The sequence below is a fragment of the Lepidochelys kempii genome, chromosome 24 (genome assembly GCF_965140285.1).
Source record: "Lepidochelys kempii isolate rLepKem1 chromosome 24, rLepKem1.hap1, whole genome shotgun sequence".
Taxonomy (NCBI): Eukaryota; Metazoa; Chordata; order Testudines; family Cheloniidae; genus Lepidochelys; species Lepidochelys kempii.
Window position 1 is genome coordinate 4,307,842 of NC_136403.1, and position 18,617 is coordinate 4,326,458.

The 18,617-nt window shown below is 48.6% G+C and overlaps 1 protein-coding gene across 3 annotated transcripts in view; it reads left to right on the top strand.

Annotated features, from left to right (window-relative positions):
• The window catches only part of BCAN (brevican), a 58,193-nt gene that overhangs the window by 37,554 nt on the left and 2,022 nt on the right, over positions 1 to 18,617 (top strand). For all 3 annotated transcript variants that reach the window (XM_073322699.2, XM_073322702.2, XM_073322701.2), the window contains 4 exons: positions 2,335 to 2,493; positions 15,528 to 15,610; positions 17,080 to 17,224; positions 18,415 to 18,597. In XM_073322699.2, the coding sequence (XP_073178800.2) occupies positions 2,335 to 2,493; positions 15,528 to 15,610; positions 17,080 to 17,224; positions 18,415 to 18,597 (570 nt within the window). The remainder of the gene's footprint in view (positions 1 to 2,334; positions 2,494 to 15,527; positions 15,611 to 17,079; positions 17,225 to 18,414; positions 18,598 to 18,617) is intronic.

The window sequence follows — 18,617 nt, forward strand, 5'->3', positions numbered from 1 at the left end:
CACACAGTTGAGCAGTTCTGATTCTGTCCAGGAGAGGGCAGTGGCACGCACACACCAGTTTAATAATAATAAGTCCCTGGTCTTCAAACCAACAATGAGACCTTGCTGGTTTTTAATTTCAGTGGAGTTCAGTGGCAGAACTGGTGGACTCTAACTCTGCTTCAGTGCATAAAACATAGCCCTTGTATAGCCCCAGAGCTGCAGGGACCTCATGCTAGCAGAGAGAGAGGACCTCAGGTCTACCTGACCCCATCTGTCCATGGCCCCTCTGCTAAGAAAGCCAAGAAGGGGGCAAATTTAATGCCAGCCAAGAAGGTGCTTTTGTTATGTGGACATCTTTTCAATTGGATCACGACCCAACAATTCAATTCATGTAGGCCACCACCCGTCTTGTGGGGCTTCAGCTCAGAGATGCATGGCTCCATACGGCCCCCCCGAGCCCTCCTGTAGACTACAGGGCTTCACTGCTGAATAACACAGCTAGAGAAAAATCAGGATAAAAAGTGTCCAGAGCTCACGCCCTGGGACAAATGACTAGCGCTATGGGAAGGATGGAAGTTCCATTTCGTGAAGGATTCCAAGATTTTGAAATATGGCTTTGTTCTGAATTGGAGCAAAACCTAAACGTTTCAAAATTCTCCACAATGAAAAAGTCCACAATAATTTTGTTTTGGGTCCATCGAAATGTTTTGCTTTGATTTTTATTTAATTTTGTATTTTTTATATATATACACACACACACACATATACACAATATAGTATTATAATACCATTACAATATACAATACAAAATAAAAAAAAATTTAAAGGAAAAATTGAAACATTTTGTTCCACAAATATTGAAATGGGATGTTCTGACATTGTCAGAACTTTTTCTCTCTGGTTTTCTTCCTAAACGAAATTCCAGTGAAACAGACCCAGTTTTGCAAAGTGTTCGCCTTTCGACGGAACTGCATAGTTCAGTGATAGTCAAACTTCAGTGGTTCAGGAGCCAAGTCAGTGATCAACATTACCCAAAAGAGCCCCAGTAGCGCGAATTCATTGTTTCATTTACATATTTTATATATATAAAATATTCTCACAGCAAAATGACTGATCAAGTATTATATTACCAACTACAATTGGTTAAAACAGTAAAAGCATCCTGATTGGTTAATAATTAAATCCCACAATGTTTTAATATCACGTGCTGCAATGAACCACAGGAGACACATTGAAGAGCCACTTGCAGCTCATGAGCCTTAGTCCGAGTATCACTGGCATAGTACAATGGAATGTGGATCCATCAGAGTTTCTCCAATGAATGCTATGTAGGACCCACATTTCTCAAAGAGACACAAAGACACACAACCACAATCCTAGTGACAAACACTTAAACACCTAAAGTGGAGCAAGCCTGTTAAAAGAATGTTAAGGTGTCTATGAACTGGGGCAAAACGTACCCAGAAATAACACGATGGAATAAGCTATTTGAATAATTAAGGCTCACCAGACCAGTTAAAGGTTAAAGAAAATCCAATAAATAATCATGAAAGACCCAAGGTTGGAGGGAAGCAAGAAGGAAAGACAATGAACGGATAAGAGCTATAATGCCTGTGTCTCCATTGCTTTCTACCTTGGGCGGTCATTTAAACCAGTGCAATCTGAGTGCAAAACACTGCTATTTTGATCTGGTGTAAATGACTGAGCAAGGTGCAAAGCAATGGAGAATCAGGCCTATAAAATGCAATAGAAAAGTGGGCTGCTAGGAGAATGGTTCTGTTCAGAGACAACTCTGGAATTCATGCGCATTTATATTAACATCCCTTTACCCAGTTCTGGCAGAGAAGTACAGTCATGCTCACTTTAAATCCTCTTTACGCTGCCCCAGCAGGGTAAGGATGCACAGTGCAACTGAGAGAACCAGGTCTTTGTACTCAAGGGGAGCTGTACAATAGTCACTGATGGAGATGCGTGATCCACCAGACCCCCCAGGGTGTATGTCTGGAAGATCCAGAGTCACACCAGGTGTGAATCTGACTCTAACCAAAATATAGGGCCAGATCCTCAGCTGTATAAACTGGCTCCATTGACTTCATCCAGTTTACATCAGCTGAGCATTTGGCCCATGGTTCATAATAATGCAAGGCCCTTATCAACCAAAACACGTTACGGGAAGCGGATTTTTGCGGAACGAGGTTCTCTCTTGATGTTTCTTTTGAAATGAGCATTCGACAGTTGCTGGGCGTAGCTGATCCGTCTCTGTACGGACACGCTTGTTTCTCTCGCTTCTCCAGTCATCTTGTCACTTTCTCCTCTCATTGGCTCTCGTTTGTCCTCTTTCCTTCCCTCCAGATCTGGAGAAGTGCAGCCCAGGCTGGGACAGCTTCCAGGGTTCCTGCTATAAACATTTCGCCACCCGAAGGAGCTGGGAGGATGCAGAAACTCAGTGCCGGCGTTATGGTGGCCACCTGGCCAACATCATGACCCCCGAAGAGCAGAACTTCATCAACAGTAAGCGGCATTGCCTTCAAATATCGGGAGCAAGGCCTCCCTAGAATCATGAGCTGGGGACTTCAAAATCATGAGTTAAAAAAAAATACGTTTGAGCTCCTTTTTATTTGCCTTCAGGTTCCAGAGGCTAGGGAACATGCCTACACTGCATTGCAAACTGTTGTATCTAGTGTGACAAGTTCCTCCTCTGCCTTGGTGAATCCTGCGCTTTCTGGCGGATTTGCTCACCTCAGAGGTTCATGGCAGCCTTCAGTTTGTCTGCTTTTGCTAGAGGCTCAAACCTGCCGTTCACTCAGCTAACCTCATCACTGGCCAGCATGGGGGAAAGGGAGAACAATCTCTGCAGTCTCTGTTATCCCACCTAGTGGGTTGGGGACTGAGCAGATCCCTCTCCAAATTAGACCTTCCCCTCTGATGTGACTTTCAGTCCAGCTCAACTCCTCCTATGTCAAATAGTGGGTGGGGGGATGGGGGAACTCAGGCCCATCCTCTACTCCGGGTTCCAGCCAAGGGCCCTGTGGATAGCAGCTGTCTATAATTTCTCCTGTAATAGCTGCGTGACAGCTACAACTCCCTGGGCCACTTCCCCATGGCCTTCCCCCAGCACCTTCTTTATCCTCACTGCAGGACCTTCTTCCTGATGTCTGATAAGTCCTCAGTCCTCCAGCAGCACGTCCTCTTGCTCCCAGCTCCTTGCGCGCCTCTCTTTAAGTGAAGGGAGGTCTTTTTTTTTAAACCAGGTGCCCTGATTAGCCTGCTTGCCTTAATTGGTTCTACCAGGTTCCTGATTGTTCTGGAATAGTCCCTGTTATCTTACTCAGGGAAAAGGGACCTGCTTAATCTGGGGCTAATGTATCTACCTTCTAGCACTTTCCTGTAGCCATCTGGCCTGGCCCTGTCACACTAGCTATGTGCAGATAGCAACACACATTTGTGTTTGTAAGTTTGTTCCTAGGTAGTTTCTGTAGCCTTGGGTCCAGGAACTACAATTCCCAGGATGCACTGCAGAGAGTATGAGGGCGTTGGGGAAGGAGAGAGAGAGGAAGAGAAGGAAAAATGAGAATATGAGCTGCGGGAAGAAGCGAGGGGAATAAACCTTACCTTTGCGGTTATCTAGCTTCCTGAGTCTTCCTCACAGCGGTTGAGGTACAAAACAAATTGGTGACAAGCACTAAAACCCCCCCAGCGAAACCGAAATCGAACTGTTTTAGGGCTATCCAAGTGCCTCATAATCCTTACTACTGTTACCTGCTGTTGCTACTTCCAGGAAAACTCCACACTGGCCTAAAAGCCTGCTGCTGCCGGCAATTGCAGCTTGCTGAGAAGAGAAATTTGAAGGAGCACTATCTATTTTTCAACATGCTCCTTTTCTCCAGGTGGCACGTTCCCCTGCAGTTCCGAGTACTCAGCTGCACCACGAACAGACTTTTACAGGGCTAGTCAGCAATTCTGTGACCAGAAAATCTTACCAGCTGATTGTTCTCCACCTTTCTTCCTGACTCCTCCAACTTGCTTCCACACTTATTACCATGATGCCTGTCCTGCTTCCACTGTTCTTCGTGCCTTCCCCTCAGGACATCCGTCACTCCCATGGGAACAGTGGAGGTCTTACTTCAGCAACTATGTGCTTGCTGTTGTTAGGGAAAAAGGATTCCCCTCCCGTCTAGGGTTAGGAGGGTAGCCTTCCCTGGACTTCTGTATTAGCCAAACAAAACACAGAGTCTTGGCTCTTTGATAAAGTGAGGCACTTTATTGCTAGCGAATACGACAGCTGAAGGGCTCACCAATTCCTTTTCAGAGGAAAATGGTGAAGCCCCGAACAAAGAACAGGGATGAGCTTTTATAGCTTGGTTCAACATACATTGTGATATCTCTTCCAGTTCGAACCGGTTAACCCAGTCTGTTTGAAGTTCTGGGGTAGGTAAGAGCATGGAGGCTTATCTGTATAAGGAATTCTCTCCCCAAAAGCAGGGAGTGCAGGTTACACACAGTTCACATTCTTTCTATCCATAAACAAAGTAGAAAGGACAGATAAGCATAGAAAAAAGACAGCAGCGTAGCTTTACATGATTATAGGGTCGCTTTCTGGGTTTTTTTCCTATCAGTTCCCCCCTTTGAGCCTGAAGATAATTATCTTACATGGCTCATTATTCATTGTTTAACATGTTCATGTGTTTCTCATCTTGGTTAACACCACCCTTCTTTACATATAGTATCTTTGCTGGGCTCATGGTTTTGGTACATACCCGGTGGAAGAGAGCACAACAACTGGACGCACAGCAAAACAGCAGACCCACAATCATAAGGAATCCCACTCCATACACAAACAAGGTTTTTAGCCATCCAAAGTTAGGCAACCAGCTGGTGAGCCAGCCCCACAAGTCAAAGCCCACACTGGGAGAAATAGAGGCCTGCTTATGAAAGAAGGCTGACACGTTTGCAATTATGTTAGTATCTGTGACTATGCGTCCGCTTTGATTTACATAAAGGCAGCATGTGGCATTGAGAAATGTGCACACCCCTCCCTGTGCACTTAAAAGCTGATCCAGGGCCAACCTGTTTTGCATACTGTAGCGAGCTAGTGAGCTTATTTCTTCTTGCAAAGCTTGGATTGCATCTCGAGTGGCGTTAGTAAATATTTCCATTTCGGCTGACATATTTTTTAGCGCGTATTCAAGTTGGCCCACCCCCACCCACGGAAACAGAATACGGAAGGCGCGCATACCTGTACTGCCTTCCTCGACAATAGGATTATAACTGGTATCTCGACGGGTTCGTCGGGTTGTGTCTCTGATTTCTATTAAGTCTCTACGATGCATCCCTCCTGGCCAGGCAAAGGCCACCGTGCATCTTCCCAACCACCTTGGGGGCAAGGTCTTTCCTGCCCAAGTGCCACATACCCACCATAAGTGATGATCTCCTAATACTATGCTATAGTTGCCTTTATTGCCCCCTGAGTTCTGAGATACTTCCTGCAATCGTCCCACCAGGGATGCAGCATCATCAGGATTGGGTCCTATTCCCCCTCATTTCCATAATGTAAGGCCGGCAAATTGAGTCGCATTTTCTCTGAGAATGTACCCCACATAGCCTCCAGCACGGGCATAGTTGGCTACCTCAGTACCATTGGGATACAGCAAAAGAGTAGTACTTGCATTGTTTCCCAAAATTAGAATTTTCTCACAGTGGGTTTTCGGGTATTTTCCCAGAGTAGTTTTGCCTCGGGTGCGTAGTGACCTCTTTTCTACGCACAAGGGGGCCTTAACGAGCAAGTCTGGGCGATGGTTCGGGATCCAGGTCCTAAAATCTATGGGTCCCCTTCCCCTTTTTCCCTTTTGGCCGTACCACGCCAAACCATTTTGCCAAGAATTGAGGAGCGCTGGAACCGGCAAAATGGGGAACCCTTGCAGTGAATGGGAAGAGAAGTGGGAACACACCCAACAGTCACTAACATTCCATGCGTTGGTTAAATTTTGGGCTAATTGTAGAAACGTATTTTTATCCCAACCCCCCAGGGCAGAGGTCCAGGTTAACGCCCATAGCCATACATACATTATAAACACTACCAGCTACTAACAACTCTAAAAAAAAATAATATTTGTAACAGTATACTAATACTCCAGAGTTCTGTAACTGCTTCTGATTCCGCTGATTGACCGGTACCCAGTTCATGTAGAAGCGGCGGTCGTGATGGGAGTCGTTGGGGATGTTGGAGCAGGAACCTTTTTACAGTGGCTGCAGTGCACCCATCTATCGATGCCCTCGACCTTCACTGCAGTTGGAGTAGTCAGAAGGACTTGGGCCGGGGCCGACCACCTTGGTTCCAGGCAATGCTTCCTTCGATGGATTTTAACACAGACAAAGTCTCCTGGAAAAAGAGAGTGCGCACAAGTATCAAGCGGTAAAGGTTGGGCATCTTTTACTCTGGCCCATGCATCACTCAAGGCATCTTGCAACATGCGACAATAACCCGCCAACTTATCTTGCCCAGCCATTAATGAAGTTTTTGCTGGGGCAAACCCGTCTACACTGGTTAGAGGAATCGGCAAGGGTCGGCCAAATAGAATTTCGAACGGTGTCAACGAATGCTTCCTATGGGGTGTATTACGAAGATTGGTTAACACTATGGGTAACACTTCAGGCCACTTTAATCCAGTCTGCTCGCATAGCTTTGCCAATTGGGTTTTTATCAGCCCATTCACCCTTTCTACTTTTCCTGAACTTTGTGGATGATAGGGGGTATGCAAGGCTTGTTTTATGCCGAGGGCCTTTGCTAAGTGTTGAATAATTTGGGAAGTGAAATGGGGGCCTTGGTCACTTTCCAAACGAGTCATTATCCCGAAGCGGGGCACTATCTCCTTGAGGAGACACTTCGCTACGGATACTGCATCTGCCCTTCGAGTGGGGAAAGCCTCAACCCACCCTGAAAAAAGATCAACCAGGACAAGCAAGTGTTTTAGTCCTGTCACTGGTGGTAAGTCCATGAAGTCCATCTGGACCACAGCAAATGGGTACTCAGGCAGTTTGCAATGTCCCATAGCTTGTGGTTTGACTGCTCCTTGGTGATTGTACCGTTGACACAATTCACACTGTGCAGTGACGGTCTTCGCAGCTGCATGGACCCCCGGAGCAAAAAACAACTTCTCCATTTGAGCCACTAATCCCCCCTTTCCCAGGTGTGAGGCCAGGTGGAGTGCCTGGGAAACCTGAGGGAGGAGTTGTCTTGGGAGAACCGGACGACCGTCCGGGCTGACGTAGAGGTTGTCCTCATTTAGGTGGCATCCAATGGATTTCCAACGGCTAACTTCGGCCAGGGGCGTCGTCTGCTGGGCAGAGAGCAAAACGGCTGGCGTCACTGGTTGCAGTAGCAGGGGTGCCAAAAAAGGAAAAGGGGCTGGAGCCCCACAGAGGGCAGCATGACGGGCCGCCGAATCGGCTGCAGCATTTCCCTTGGAAACCTCGTCCGAGGCGCGGGAGTGGCCCTTACAGTGTGTAACCGAAACAGCTGCAGGAAGTTGAATAGCCTCTAACAAGGCAGAAATCAAGGCAACATGGGAGATCTGAGAGCCGCTGGAGGTAAGGAACCCACGATGCTTCCAAAGTTGTCCAGTAGAGTGGCATACCGAAAAGGCATATTTGGAGTCAGTATAGATGGCCACAGTTTTGTTTTCAGCTAATTGACAGGCCCTAACAAGCGCCACAAGTTCTGCTGCTTGCGCTGACTTTTGTGTAGGTAAGGCATGCGCTTCAAGCGTTGCCATCAGGGTAACAATTGCATAGCCAACTCGTAAGGCCCCAAACTCGTCCCGACAGGCGGAACCATCACAAAATAATTGGAGGTCAGGATTCTGCAATGGAATATCAGAGAGGTCAGGACGAGGCGTGGAGATCAAATCCACCACGTGGAGGCAATTATGGGGTTCCCCATTCTTAGGCAGAGGCAAAAGGGTTGCAGGATTCAGGACTTCGCAGCGGCGTAGGGTAACAGCCTGATTGGCGAGCAAGGCCAATTCGTACCTGGTCAGTCTGGCTGCTGTGAGGTGCTGCGTGGATCCACGATTAAGAAGTGCTGCAACGGCATGAGGCACTTGAACTAGAAGAGGGTGGCCCAAGGTAAGCCCCGAAGCTTTCTCGACCAACACAGCGGCAGCCGCAACAGCGCGGAGACAGGGCGGAAGACCCTGAGCCACTGGGTCAAGAAGGACTGAAAAATAAGCCACCGGTCGCTGGCCAGGCCCAAAGGGCTGAGTTAGCACACCAGACGCCGTGCCAGATTGTTCATGGCAAAATAAGGTGAAAGGCTTTGCGTAATCCGGTCTGCCCAGGGCTGGTGCAGAAGTTAATGCTTGTTTGAGGGCGGTAAGGGCGTTGTTGTGTAGAGTCGTCCATGGTAAGGGTTCGGGAACGGAATCCAGCAGCAAATCGGTGAGGGGGTGCACTAACTCCGCATAAGCCGGAATCCAGGCTCTACAATAGCCACTTGCTCCCAGTAACTGGCGGAGTTGCTTTTTAGTGGTAGGCCTTGGCATACTCAGAACGCTTTCAATCCTGTCCTGAGTAAGTGCAGTAGAAGCATATGAAATACGATGCCCCAAATATTCCACCTCGGGTTGGGCAAACTGTAGCTTGGAGAGTGCCACCTTGTGACCTTTTTCGGCCAATGCAAAAAGAAGGATTTGAGTGTCCTGTACACAGGCAGCCTTGGCTGTAGAGCACAATAACAGATCATCAACGTATTGAATCAAAGAAGAACCCATAGTCAACGAAATAGAGTCCAGATCTCGCTTTAAATACTGGCTGAAGATGGTAGGGCTCTCCCTGTAGCCCTGAGGGAGGCGGGTCCATACGTATTGACATCCGTCAAAGGTAAAGGCAAATAGGAACTGTGAGTCTGGGTGCACAGGGATGCTGAAAAATGCTGAAGACAGATCAATCACAGTAAAATAAGTAGCCCCTGGGGGAATAGCAGTTAAAATAGTTGCTGGATTGGGAACAACCGGAGCTCTCGGGATCACAATAGCATTAATCAGTCGGAGGTCATGCACGAAACGGTAAACTGGTTTGCCATCGGGGCCAGGCTTGGGTTTCTTAACAGGAAGAATAGGTGTATTGCAAGGGCTGGTAGCCTCCTTAATGATTCCTTGAGTTAAAAGCTGTTGTAGGACTGGCCGAATGCCCTCTATGGCCTCTTTAGGCAATGGATATTGCATTTTTCGGGGCAGAGGGACATCTGTACGGTAATTGATATACACCGGTTCTGCTGACTTTAAAAGTCCAGTTTCAGTGGACGCCGAGGCCCACAATGCTTCAGGAATATCAGATAACTCAGCAGGGACAAAGGGGGCGGTGGGTGTAGTGGCTAACAATGCCATTACCGTAGCTTCAGGGACCGAAGTAGGGACTGAGAGATATAGCCCCTCCGGGCTGCAAGTTATAGTTGCTCGTAGTTTACATAACAGATCTCTACCTAATAAATTTGCAGGACAGGAAGTTGCAATTAAAAAGCTATGATCCTCTGATAACGGGCCAAGCTGGACCGTTTGCTCCGCAGTTAGAGGAAGGGTGCACACGGTGCCACCAATGCCTATAGCTTTTACGGTTGCAGAAGTGGTAGGAAGGGTGGGGTCCTGTAGAGTACTTCTATCTGCCCCGGTGTCGATTAACATTGAATAAGTTTTTCCTCCCACCACAACTGGAAGCTCCGGGTGGTTTGCATCCAACTGCACTGTCCAAGAAGTGGAGGGGGTTCCTGGCGAGGGGGACGAAGCATTGTGGGCGGCTAGCTTTCAATCAGTACTTCCTTTTTCTCCCCCCCTTTCCTGTACCCTCTGGTAGGCTTGCATAAGAGGGTCAGCTGGCTGGAGGGGGTAATTTGGGCACTGGGCAGCCCAGTGTCCTTTTTGTCGGCACCGCCGGCACTCATCTGGCCCTGCCCTCCCGGGCCGTGGCTGGAAGCTCTGACCTTGTGATCCCCATCCCTGGGTAGAGCTGCCTCCTCTTCCGCCTCGTCCCCGAAAGCCTCCCCTCCTGCGGCTTGCATCCCGTCCCCGAGAGCCGTCTTGGAAACCTTGCAACTGCAGATTAAGGAGCTTTTCGGACCTCCTAGTGTCTAATTCCTTCCTATTCCTCCAGGCATGGGCTGCTAACCCCACCACCTCCTCCAGCGTTTTGTTTTCATAAGCTGGTTGACTACACACATACTTCCGAGCGAATGGTAATAAATTTTTTACATACTGGCCGATCACTTGTGTTTTCGCTACAGGGGAGGTTGGATCTAAGCCGCCGTGGTTTTTCAAAACCTTACAAAGGCGGTGGAAGAATTCCCCTGGGTGCTCATCGTGCTTTTGAACACATGCATCTACTTTTCCCCAATCATACACAGGCTTAGACATATCCTCCAATGCTTCTAAGATTCGCTTTCTCATTTTATCCCACTCTTGAACGGTCTCTGGAACATCCCAATCCATTTCAGGTTTCTCTTGCAGATAAGCCGCCCTGCCTTGCACCGTCTCTCTAGCTTTCTTATACACCGTTTCCTTCTCACCCTCGCTTAGCACTTGATTTAAAATCATTTCCACATCGTCATAATTACAATTATACATTGTGAAAATACCCTTTAACTTTTTAATAAATTCTTCCGGACACTGTCGAAATGAGGGAAAAGTAGATGACCAATTCATTAGATCCGTGCTGGTAAAAGGGACATACACCATCTGTGTCCCCCCCCTACCGCTCGGCAGTTGTCGCATAGGCATTTGGACTGCACTAGCTATTGCAGCTCCAAGAACTTTTGCCTTAGGGGTGCCTAGAGAACCGTGAGACCGGGTCTTTGCAGGGGTTGCATCACTGGGATGTCGCGGATCAGGACGTGTCAACCCCCGGGTAGAGGTGCCAGCCTCCGGATCGCCCCCCCGCTCTGCGTTAATTGTGGGGGTATCGGTGGCTAGTGGGAGAGGGGGACCGCTCCTTTCCCCGGTTGGGGGCGTGGGTGCATCAGGGTCAGGCTGCGGTACCCCACCCCATAGCCAGCTACATTCTTCCAATGGTATAGGATCCCCCGCTTCTTTCAATGGGAGTTGGGGATAAATAGACTTTGACGTTTTTAGCTTCTGGTCAGCATGACTAGATTCTGGATTGTATGGTGGGGGCCGCATGGCTTTAAGTTTTTCTACCTCAGCACGTAAACTAGTAGTTACACTGGCACTTTTGCGCCGTTCGGCCTCCCTTATCCATACATCAGAATACTTAAGTTGCCGCGGTTGTAAATCATACAATACTTTTCGTAATTGAACAATGTTATGTAACTCAAATGTTCCTTCCCCCGGCCAGCGATTTCCTGGTTCCGGGTCGTCTTGCGTCATTCCCACCCAGGGACCTTGACACAAAAATATAAACTTATACAAAGCTTTGTTGCCATCCGATTGTAAGGCCTTGATATCCCTATCATAATGTTTTAACATATAGCCCAGAGGCGTAGAAGGATCAACAGTTCTACTGGACCCCCCCCCCCATCTTTTCCCAAAGACGGGACCCCCGGCTGTTGTCTAGACAATCACAAAGGAAAAATTCAGAACTCACCAAGTTCCCACCGGCCGGTGTTCACCAATAGGTCCGGACCCTAGTGCCTTCGGGATGCCTTATTTCGCCGAAGCGGCGGGTGGAAGCGAGACGGGAAGCCTTCAGGGTTAAAGCAACCCGGGTGCCGGCAAGAAGGATTCAGAGTCCCGACCGTCCACCGGTCCGGAGAAGAGGCGATCCCGGACGAGCCCCCAAATTGTTAGGGAAAAAGGGTTCCCCTCCCGTCTAGGGTTAGGAGGGTAGCCTTCCCTGGACTTCTGTATTAGCCAAACAAAACACAGAGTCTTGGCTCTTTGATAAAGTGAGGCACTTTATTGCTAGCGAATACGACAGCTGAAGGGCTCACCAATTCCTTTTCAGAGGAAAATGGTGAAGCCCCGAACAAAGAACAGGGATGAGCTTTTATAGCTTGGTTCAACATACATTGTGATATCTCTTCCAGTTCGAACCGGTTAACCCAGTCTGTTTGAAGTTCTGGGGTAGGTAAGAGCATGGAGGCTTATCTGTATAAGGAATTCTCTCCCCAAAAGCAGGGAGTGCAGGTTACACACAGTTCGCATTCTTTCTATCCATAAACAAAGTAGAAAGGACAGATAAGCATAGAAAAAAGACAGCAGCGTAGCTTTACATGATTATAGGGTCGCTTTCTGGGTTTTTTTCCTATCACTGTAGAAACTTCTCCACACACTCCAGAAAAGCAGAAAGACTTACTGCTTCATTGCCTTGGTCCCAAAGGGCAACAAATCTTCAAACATCTTCTTCCTTTTCCTGACATACTGCAAAATGTGACTCTCTCTGCCCCGGAGGATCATTTTAATCCTTTACTCAATGTTACTGCTGGATGCTTCACGTTCTGTTCCCGTGTATAGATGCCTCATGAGCCCATCGAGTACTGCATGGCTGCCTTATGTGAGTTGAGTGCAACCTGTGAATTTGCCATTTTCACAGATGAGATGCTCAGGATCAAATCATCATGAAGACAGACAGTTCCAAGATTCTAAGACTGTCTGAAACTATGCTAAGTAGACATCATTGAACCGGTTGACTCATCTGAATGGGTTTCTCCTATCATTCTTGCAAGGAAACCTAATGGTGCCATCTGCACGTGTGGACTTGAGAGCTCTAAATTCCAACAGAGTGGTGGATTGTCATCCTCTAACCAACGTCAGTGAAAAGCTGCTCACCTTGAAGGAAGCAAGAATCTTTATGACCCTTGATTTATCCTCAGTGTACCACCAGATCCCCTCAGTGGAAGTATCCCACATGTACACAGCTTTCATCACTCCAGAAGGCTTGTTCCAATTCAAACGGATGCCATTTGGGTTAGCCTCTGCAGCATCTGTATTCCAGAGAATGATGCATGTGATCGTTAGAGAGATACGGGTGTCCTTTCAAGAGCACAGTGTGGTGTACGGCAAAGATGATTCTGAACATGATGTCATCCTAACAAGGGTTCTAGAAAAACTCCAACAACATGGACTTACTAGCAGCACACACACACAAAAAGGCAATTCTGTACTGACTCAGTGTCATGTCTAGGTCATATTAACTCTTGGAATGGCCTACAACCAAAACCAGACCGCGTGAAAGCCCTTTGCGAAGCACCAGAGTTGGACAATAAGGACAAACTTTGATCCTTCTTGGGACTGTGCGAATACTATTCAACGTTTGTGCGGCAGTTTGCTCTGAAAGTAGTTCCTTTGTGTTGTCGCCTAAAAACGAATGCATGGCTTGAATGGAATGAAGTGCGCAAGAACAGCTTTAATGACCCAAAACCCGCAATTGCCACCGGCCCAACTCTTTGCAGCTCAAACGCAAAAGAGCTAATGATTGTCACCACGGATGCTTGTGAGTGCGGTCGTGGTGCTGTCTTGACTCGGCTAAGAAATGGACAAGAAGTCATTATTGCATTCGGGTCCAGAGCCCTGAGTGCTCCAGAAAAAACAGATTGTGTCATTGAGAAAGAAAGTCTGGCATGTTTCTGGGCAGTAAGACACTTCAGAACCTACCTGTGGGTAGGAGATTTATCTTGAGATCTGACCACAAACCTCTTTCAATTCTATTCACCATGCCAGGCTTGGCTCGACCAGACCAATACTGGTCAATCATTTGAGCGCTGTGAAGGAGCAAGGGGAATAAAACTTACCTTTGCTGTTCTCTAGCTTCCCAAGTCTTCCGCACAGGGGCTCAGATACAAAATAAACCAACGTCTGTGGGACCTGGGTTTGTACACTCGGTGTTTCCAAGAGTGTGCTTGAGCGTTCTCACTGCATTGTAAACCTGGGTGTACAATTGCTGGGCCTGGGTCTCACAGCTGGGCTAATGCGTCCACGCTGCACTACACCGACCTTCTGACTCAGATCTGTGGCTTGAGCTGCATCCACACTGACAGGGCTTGGCCCCAAGTCACAGTGGGACTCAGGCTCTGACCCAACCCCTAGCAGGATCCTAGGACTCGGGCCTCAAGTGCTCGCTGACCTGAGTCAACTGATTTGTGTGTGGACAGAAGAGGGTGGGGCGGGGCTGGGTTCAAACCTGAGTCAGAGCCCAGCCTTGTCGCGCAGCGTAGACAGACCCTACACATTTTTGAGCTTTTCTCTGCAACCACGACAGTTAGAAACTTACTTTTAGTTTTTCAGTGAAAGCTGAAGGCTTGTCTAGATGAACAAGTTAATTCAGGATAAAAATGGGGTATAAATCTACACCGCACTCGCCTGCCACGCACATGTGCGTCTGGATCCTGCGGCTGTGCACTGAAAATTCCCTAGCACACTTTAATCTACTCCTGTTTCAAAGCAGGGAACTCCCTCTGTAGCCTGTGAACTTTTCTCCCCTCTCCCGGCAGCATTCCCTGCTGTTCCTTGCAGCCGGTGTGGAGTGCCGCTCCCTTGCCTTCCTCCCCTGATGCATTAGCTAAGCCATGGTGGTGGCAGCAACAACCTGCCGATTAGAGAGAGCTGCTCTGTGCGTGTGTGCACGCACGTATCACGTGTGCACACCTGTCTGAGGTGTGCATGAACGTTCCCGTGTGTGCGTGCATGTGCGTGAAGGAGGCTCACCTCACTGAAAGTGGTGCGAGACACAGAGGTAAATGATCATGGAAAACTCAAGGATAGCTAGCTAGCTAGCTAGGATGTATGGGGATAGATGGATAGATAGATACTAAAGTTTAAAGAAAAACAAAGAGCACTCATGAAAAACCCAGGGAGGGAAAGAAGGCCGTACAGTGGGACACAGGGAGAAAGGGACAGAGGATCAGAGAGAAAGCGGATGCCGTAGTGGGGCAAAAAGCAGTCCAGAGCAGGAGGAAGGGAAGGTGTGAGACAGGGGAGGGGAAAGGGGGATTGTGTGCCGAAGGTTGCCGCCCTAACCTGGCAGGGCTGTCACTTGCAGTGTGAGCAGTGGGCCTGCACAGAGGCGGTGGGGAGCGGCTGCAGCTTGGAGTGCGGGATGAGAGGATGGGGAAATGGATGGACTCTGCTGCCCTCTCCTGGAAGGACCCAAGAACGAGCCCCCTTTAAACGAAATACCTTGAGCTTGACTCTGGGCTGCCCTGCACTTTGTGCATTTACCTCAGGGCACAGGGGTTACCAAACGCTACCAAATCACGACGAACACCTCGGACCTTAGAGCTGGTCGCAGTTGCTTGGGAGTTTTCCTCTTTTGTCTAAATGCCACAGGAATTCAGTCAGCCTCCCATACGTGTCCTTGAAAATCACAGGTTGAAAATATAACCAGCTGTCTTGGCAGGGAAGTCAGTTCTCCTGCACCAGGGCACAGATGAGAGTCAGGTGCCCTGTGTCCAGGTAATTCCTCCTTAACCATTGGGGGATTTTTGCCCCTTCCGCTGACGTGAGACAGGATACCGACCCAGATGGGCCATGCTTCTGCCAGTCTGGCGGTTCCTGTTGGTTTAATTCGCACTGCACTAACCACAAACCCCCTTTGGATTCCAGATCAGTACAAGGAATATCAGTGGATCGGCTTGAATGATCGAACCATCGAAGGAGATTTCCAGTGGTCCGATGGGAGCCCCGTGGTAAGTCACAGGGGGTCAGCACTCTGCTCTTCAGTGCAAAGGCCCCTTTGAGTCAGTGTGAGAGCTCAGTTAACCGGACACAGACTTACCAGGCACACAAACACTGGCTTAGCATGGCCATTTCAAATCATACACAGTAAAGGGCGAGGGGAAAACTCCTGTCAATGGCCTTTTGTTCTTCACAATCACTCGGAAAATATTCTACAGCTGTGGGTATGAATCAGACACTTGAATCATACTTTGCATCTTTAGGCTGCTGGTTACATGGTAGCACTGGAAGGCAGGCTGTAACCTTGTGCCAGACCACCTTGAGCTTGGACAAGCTATGCGTGATTTGGCTGGGAGGCCTCTGATGAAAACCCAGGCACTGGTATCAGTGATTCAGTTATAGGCGTTTTTCTTCTCCGAGTCTGTGCTGGGCAGAGGTAGAGGGCACCGGGCTACTGCAGGGATCTTTGCAGGAACGCCCCCGCCCCTTTGTTGTTCAGGGCCAGGGCCCAGGATATTAAAAGGCACTTAGGCGTCGCTGCATTCAGCATTGCAGTGCTTCACTGATTTAGGAACTGGCACCTGATTTTCAAAAGTGATTTAGGCACTTCTGAGCCTTAATCCCGTTGACTGTCAAAGAATCCAGGCTTGGACCTTCAGGTGCTTAGCACCCACACTTGGGATCAGATTCAGCCTACAGCTCTGTGTGTGCGTGTGCTCTCAATGGGAGCTAAGACCGGCTGAAAGCCTGCTCCCAATTATGGGTGCTGAAACTTTGCAAGAATTCTTGGCCTTAAGCCCTCGTGGTATTTTTTCCAAAGCAGAGGGAGGGGGGAGCTAATTCAGATTAAATTCCCTTTTGCTGCACCTCTTTCAATTCCCTGTGCAGTTTCAGGGGGGATGTAGTATTCTTCCCTTTCTGTTGCCGTGGGCGGTTAAACTTTCCACCCCAGAGGTGGCTGCATCTAAGGGGAGGGTGTAGAGACTTTCAGGGTTACTGTCTGACGTCCTGAAGGTTTTCCATGGTAACCTTGGGTTGGTCCTATTATCCTTTCCAGAGCAGGCCTGCAGGTTATCATCGTTTACAGTTGCTACTGATGCTACGACTAGCTAAACCCAACCCAGCGAGTGAAATGGACCTTGGAACAGCTTCCCAAGTGGCACAGTGGATTCTCCATCACTTGGGGTCTTGAGTTCAAGACTCGCTGCCTCTTGCTAAAAGACACCGTCTAGCTCAGTCACAAGTTATGCATCCAACACAAGATGAAATTCTCTGGCCTGTGCAACACAGGAGGTCAGACTTGATGATCCCAATGGCCACTTCTGGCCTTAAAAAAATAAATACATCTATGAATTTCCCCAGGCCCGGTCCTGTCTCCTATATCTGATGGCATCCGGATGACCTTTTTGTGTTGGAGCCCTAGCTTTTTCGGCAGTGTATTCCCCGCTGCAGAGCTCACTCATGCTCCTTTTCTTGGCAGCTCTATGAGAACTGGCACCATGGGCAGCCCGACAGCCATTTCCTGTCCGGAGAAGACTGCGTGGTCATAGTGTGGCATAACGGGGGGCAGTGGAGTGACGTGCCTTGCAACTACCACCTGTCCTACACCTGTAAAATGGGTCTAGGTAAGCCTCAGTTATACCACATCTTCCACCGGTGCCGCCTTCCGCTCTGAGACCCAGGTGTTAGCACGGGGGCGGGTGGGGAGGACAGTTGGACATTCAACAGGTTTTTTCAATGGAAAACGGGCCCCGTGTCCAAAACAGACATTGGAATTGTCCATTTTTGAGGTTTTCATCCCCTAAACTGACGTTCTGTTGGTTTTTGGTAACTTAAAAACAAATACAAAACCACCAAACAGCGTGGCCAGTCGGGCAATAGATTTGATTTTACTGATCCTTTTTGCTCACACGGCAGGAGCGTTCTGGTTTTCGGGTGCCGAAAACTCAGCATTTTTCAAAAAACGTTGGGTTGCTGAAAACGAACATTTGTCAGGTTTGGGTTTTTCGGGGCAGTGGGGGGAGCCCCAAATGGTGTAGAAACATTTTGACAAAAACAAACCAAAAAGTTTTCATGTAACTTTTGCACAAAACATCCCCAACTGCCTGTGCTAGCCTGCAGCACTATACAAAAGCAACACTAACCAGCGTCTGATTCGGGTGCCTGATTCTCTGTTGCGTTGCACCTCCTGCAGGAATTTCCATCCGTGCAACGTGTTACCAGCCAGCCTGGGAGCATTTTACACCCATTTTGCACTGGGGTCGATAACAGCACAAGGGGCAGGGGAGCAGAGAATCAAGCCAGTCTCATTGGGGTGGGGACTGGTTTTTTGGTTCGGTGTTTGTACAGCCAGGAGGCCCCGGGCCATGACTGGAGCTGCCAGGCTTTACTGCAACGTAAGAAGAAAGCAGGAGACACATTTTTCCATGTATACCACCAAGAGAACTGGGTGGAAATGATGCAAACCCTAAATCGGATTGAAAAATAGAAGGGGATAAGAAAAAAATGACAAACATTTAGACTAAAATTCTGAGTCCCCCCCCACCCCACTTTTTTTTTGGTGGAAATGAGAAATGTTGGTGAAAAGTTTCAGTGAAATTTTGAAAGGTTCCTCCCCCGACCTCTAATGTCTCTGGGTTCTCTGAGGCAATGGAGGGGGGAATCGTCTTGCAGAAGGGCTACTTGGCGGGGAAGGGAGAGGGGTCATCTTGCTAGGGTGTACTTGTGGGGCTTACATCATGTCTACCCCGGCCAAGACAGTGTCACATCCTGCATGACCTTTAACCCTTTGTCTCCCTTTCCATCGTCCCCCCAGTGTCTTGTACCTCCCCGCCCGAGATAACAAACGCCCACCGGTTTGGCAAACCAAAGCAGCGCTATGAGATCAACTCCATTGTACTGTATCAATGCCTGGACGGCTTCACCCAGCGCCACTCACCCGTGGTTCGGTGCCAGGAGGACGGCCGGTGGGAGTGGCCGCAGCTCAGCTGCGTTCCGAGTGAGTGCTTGGCAAACGCA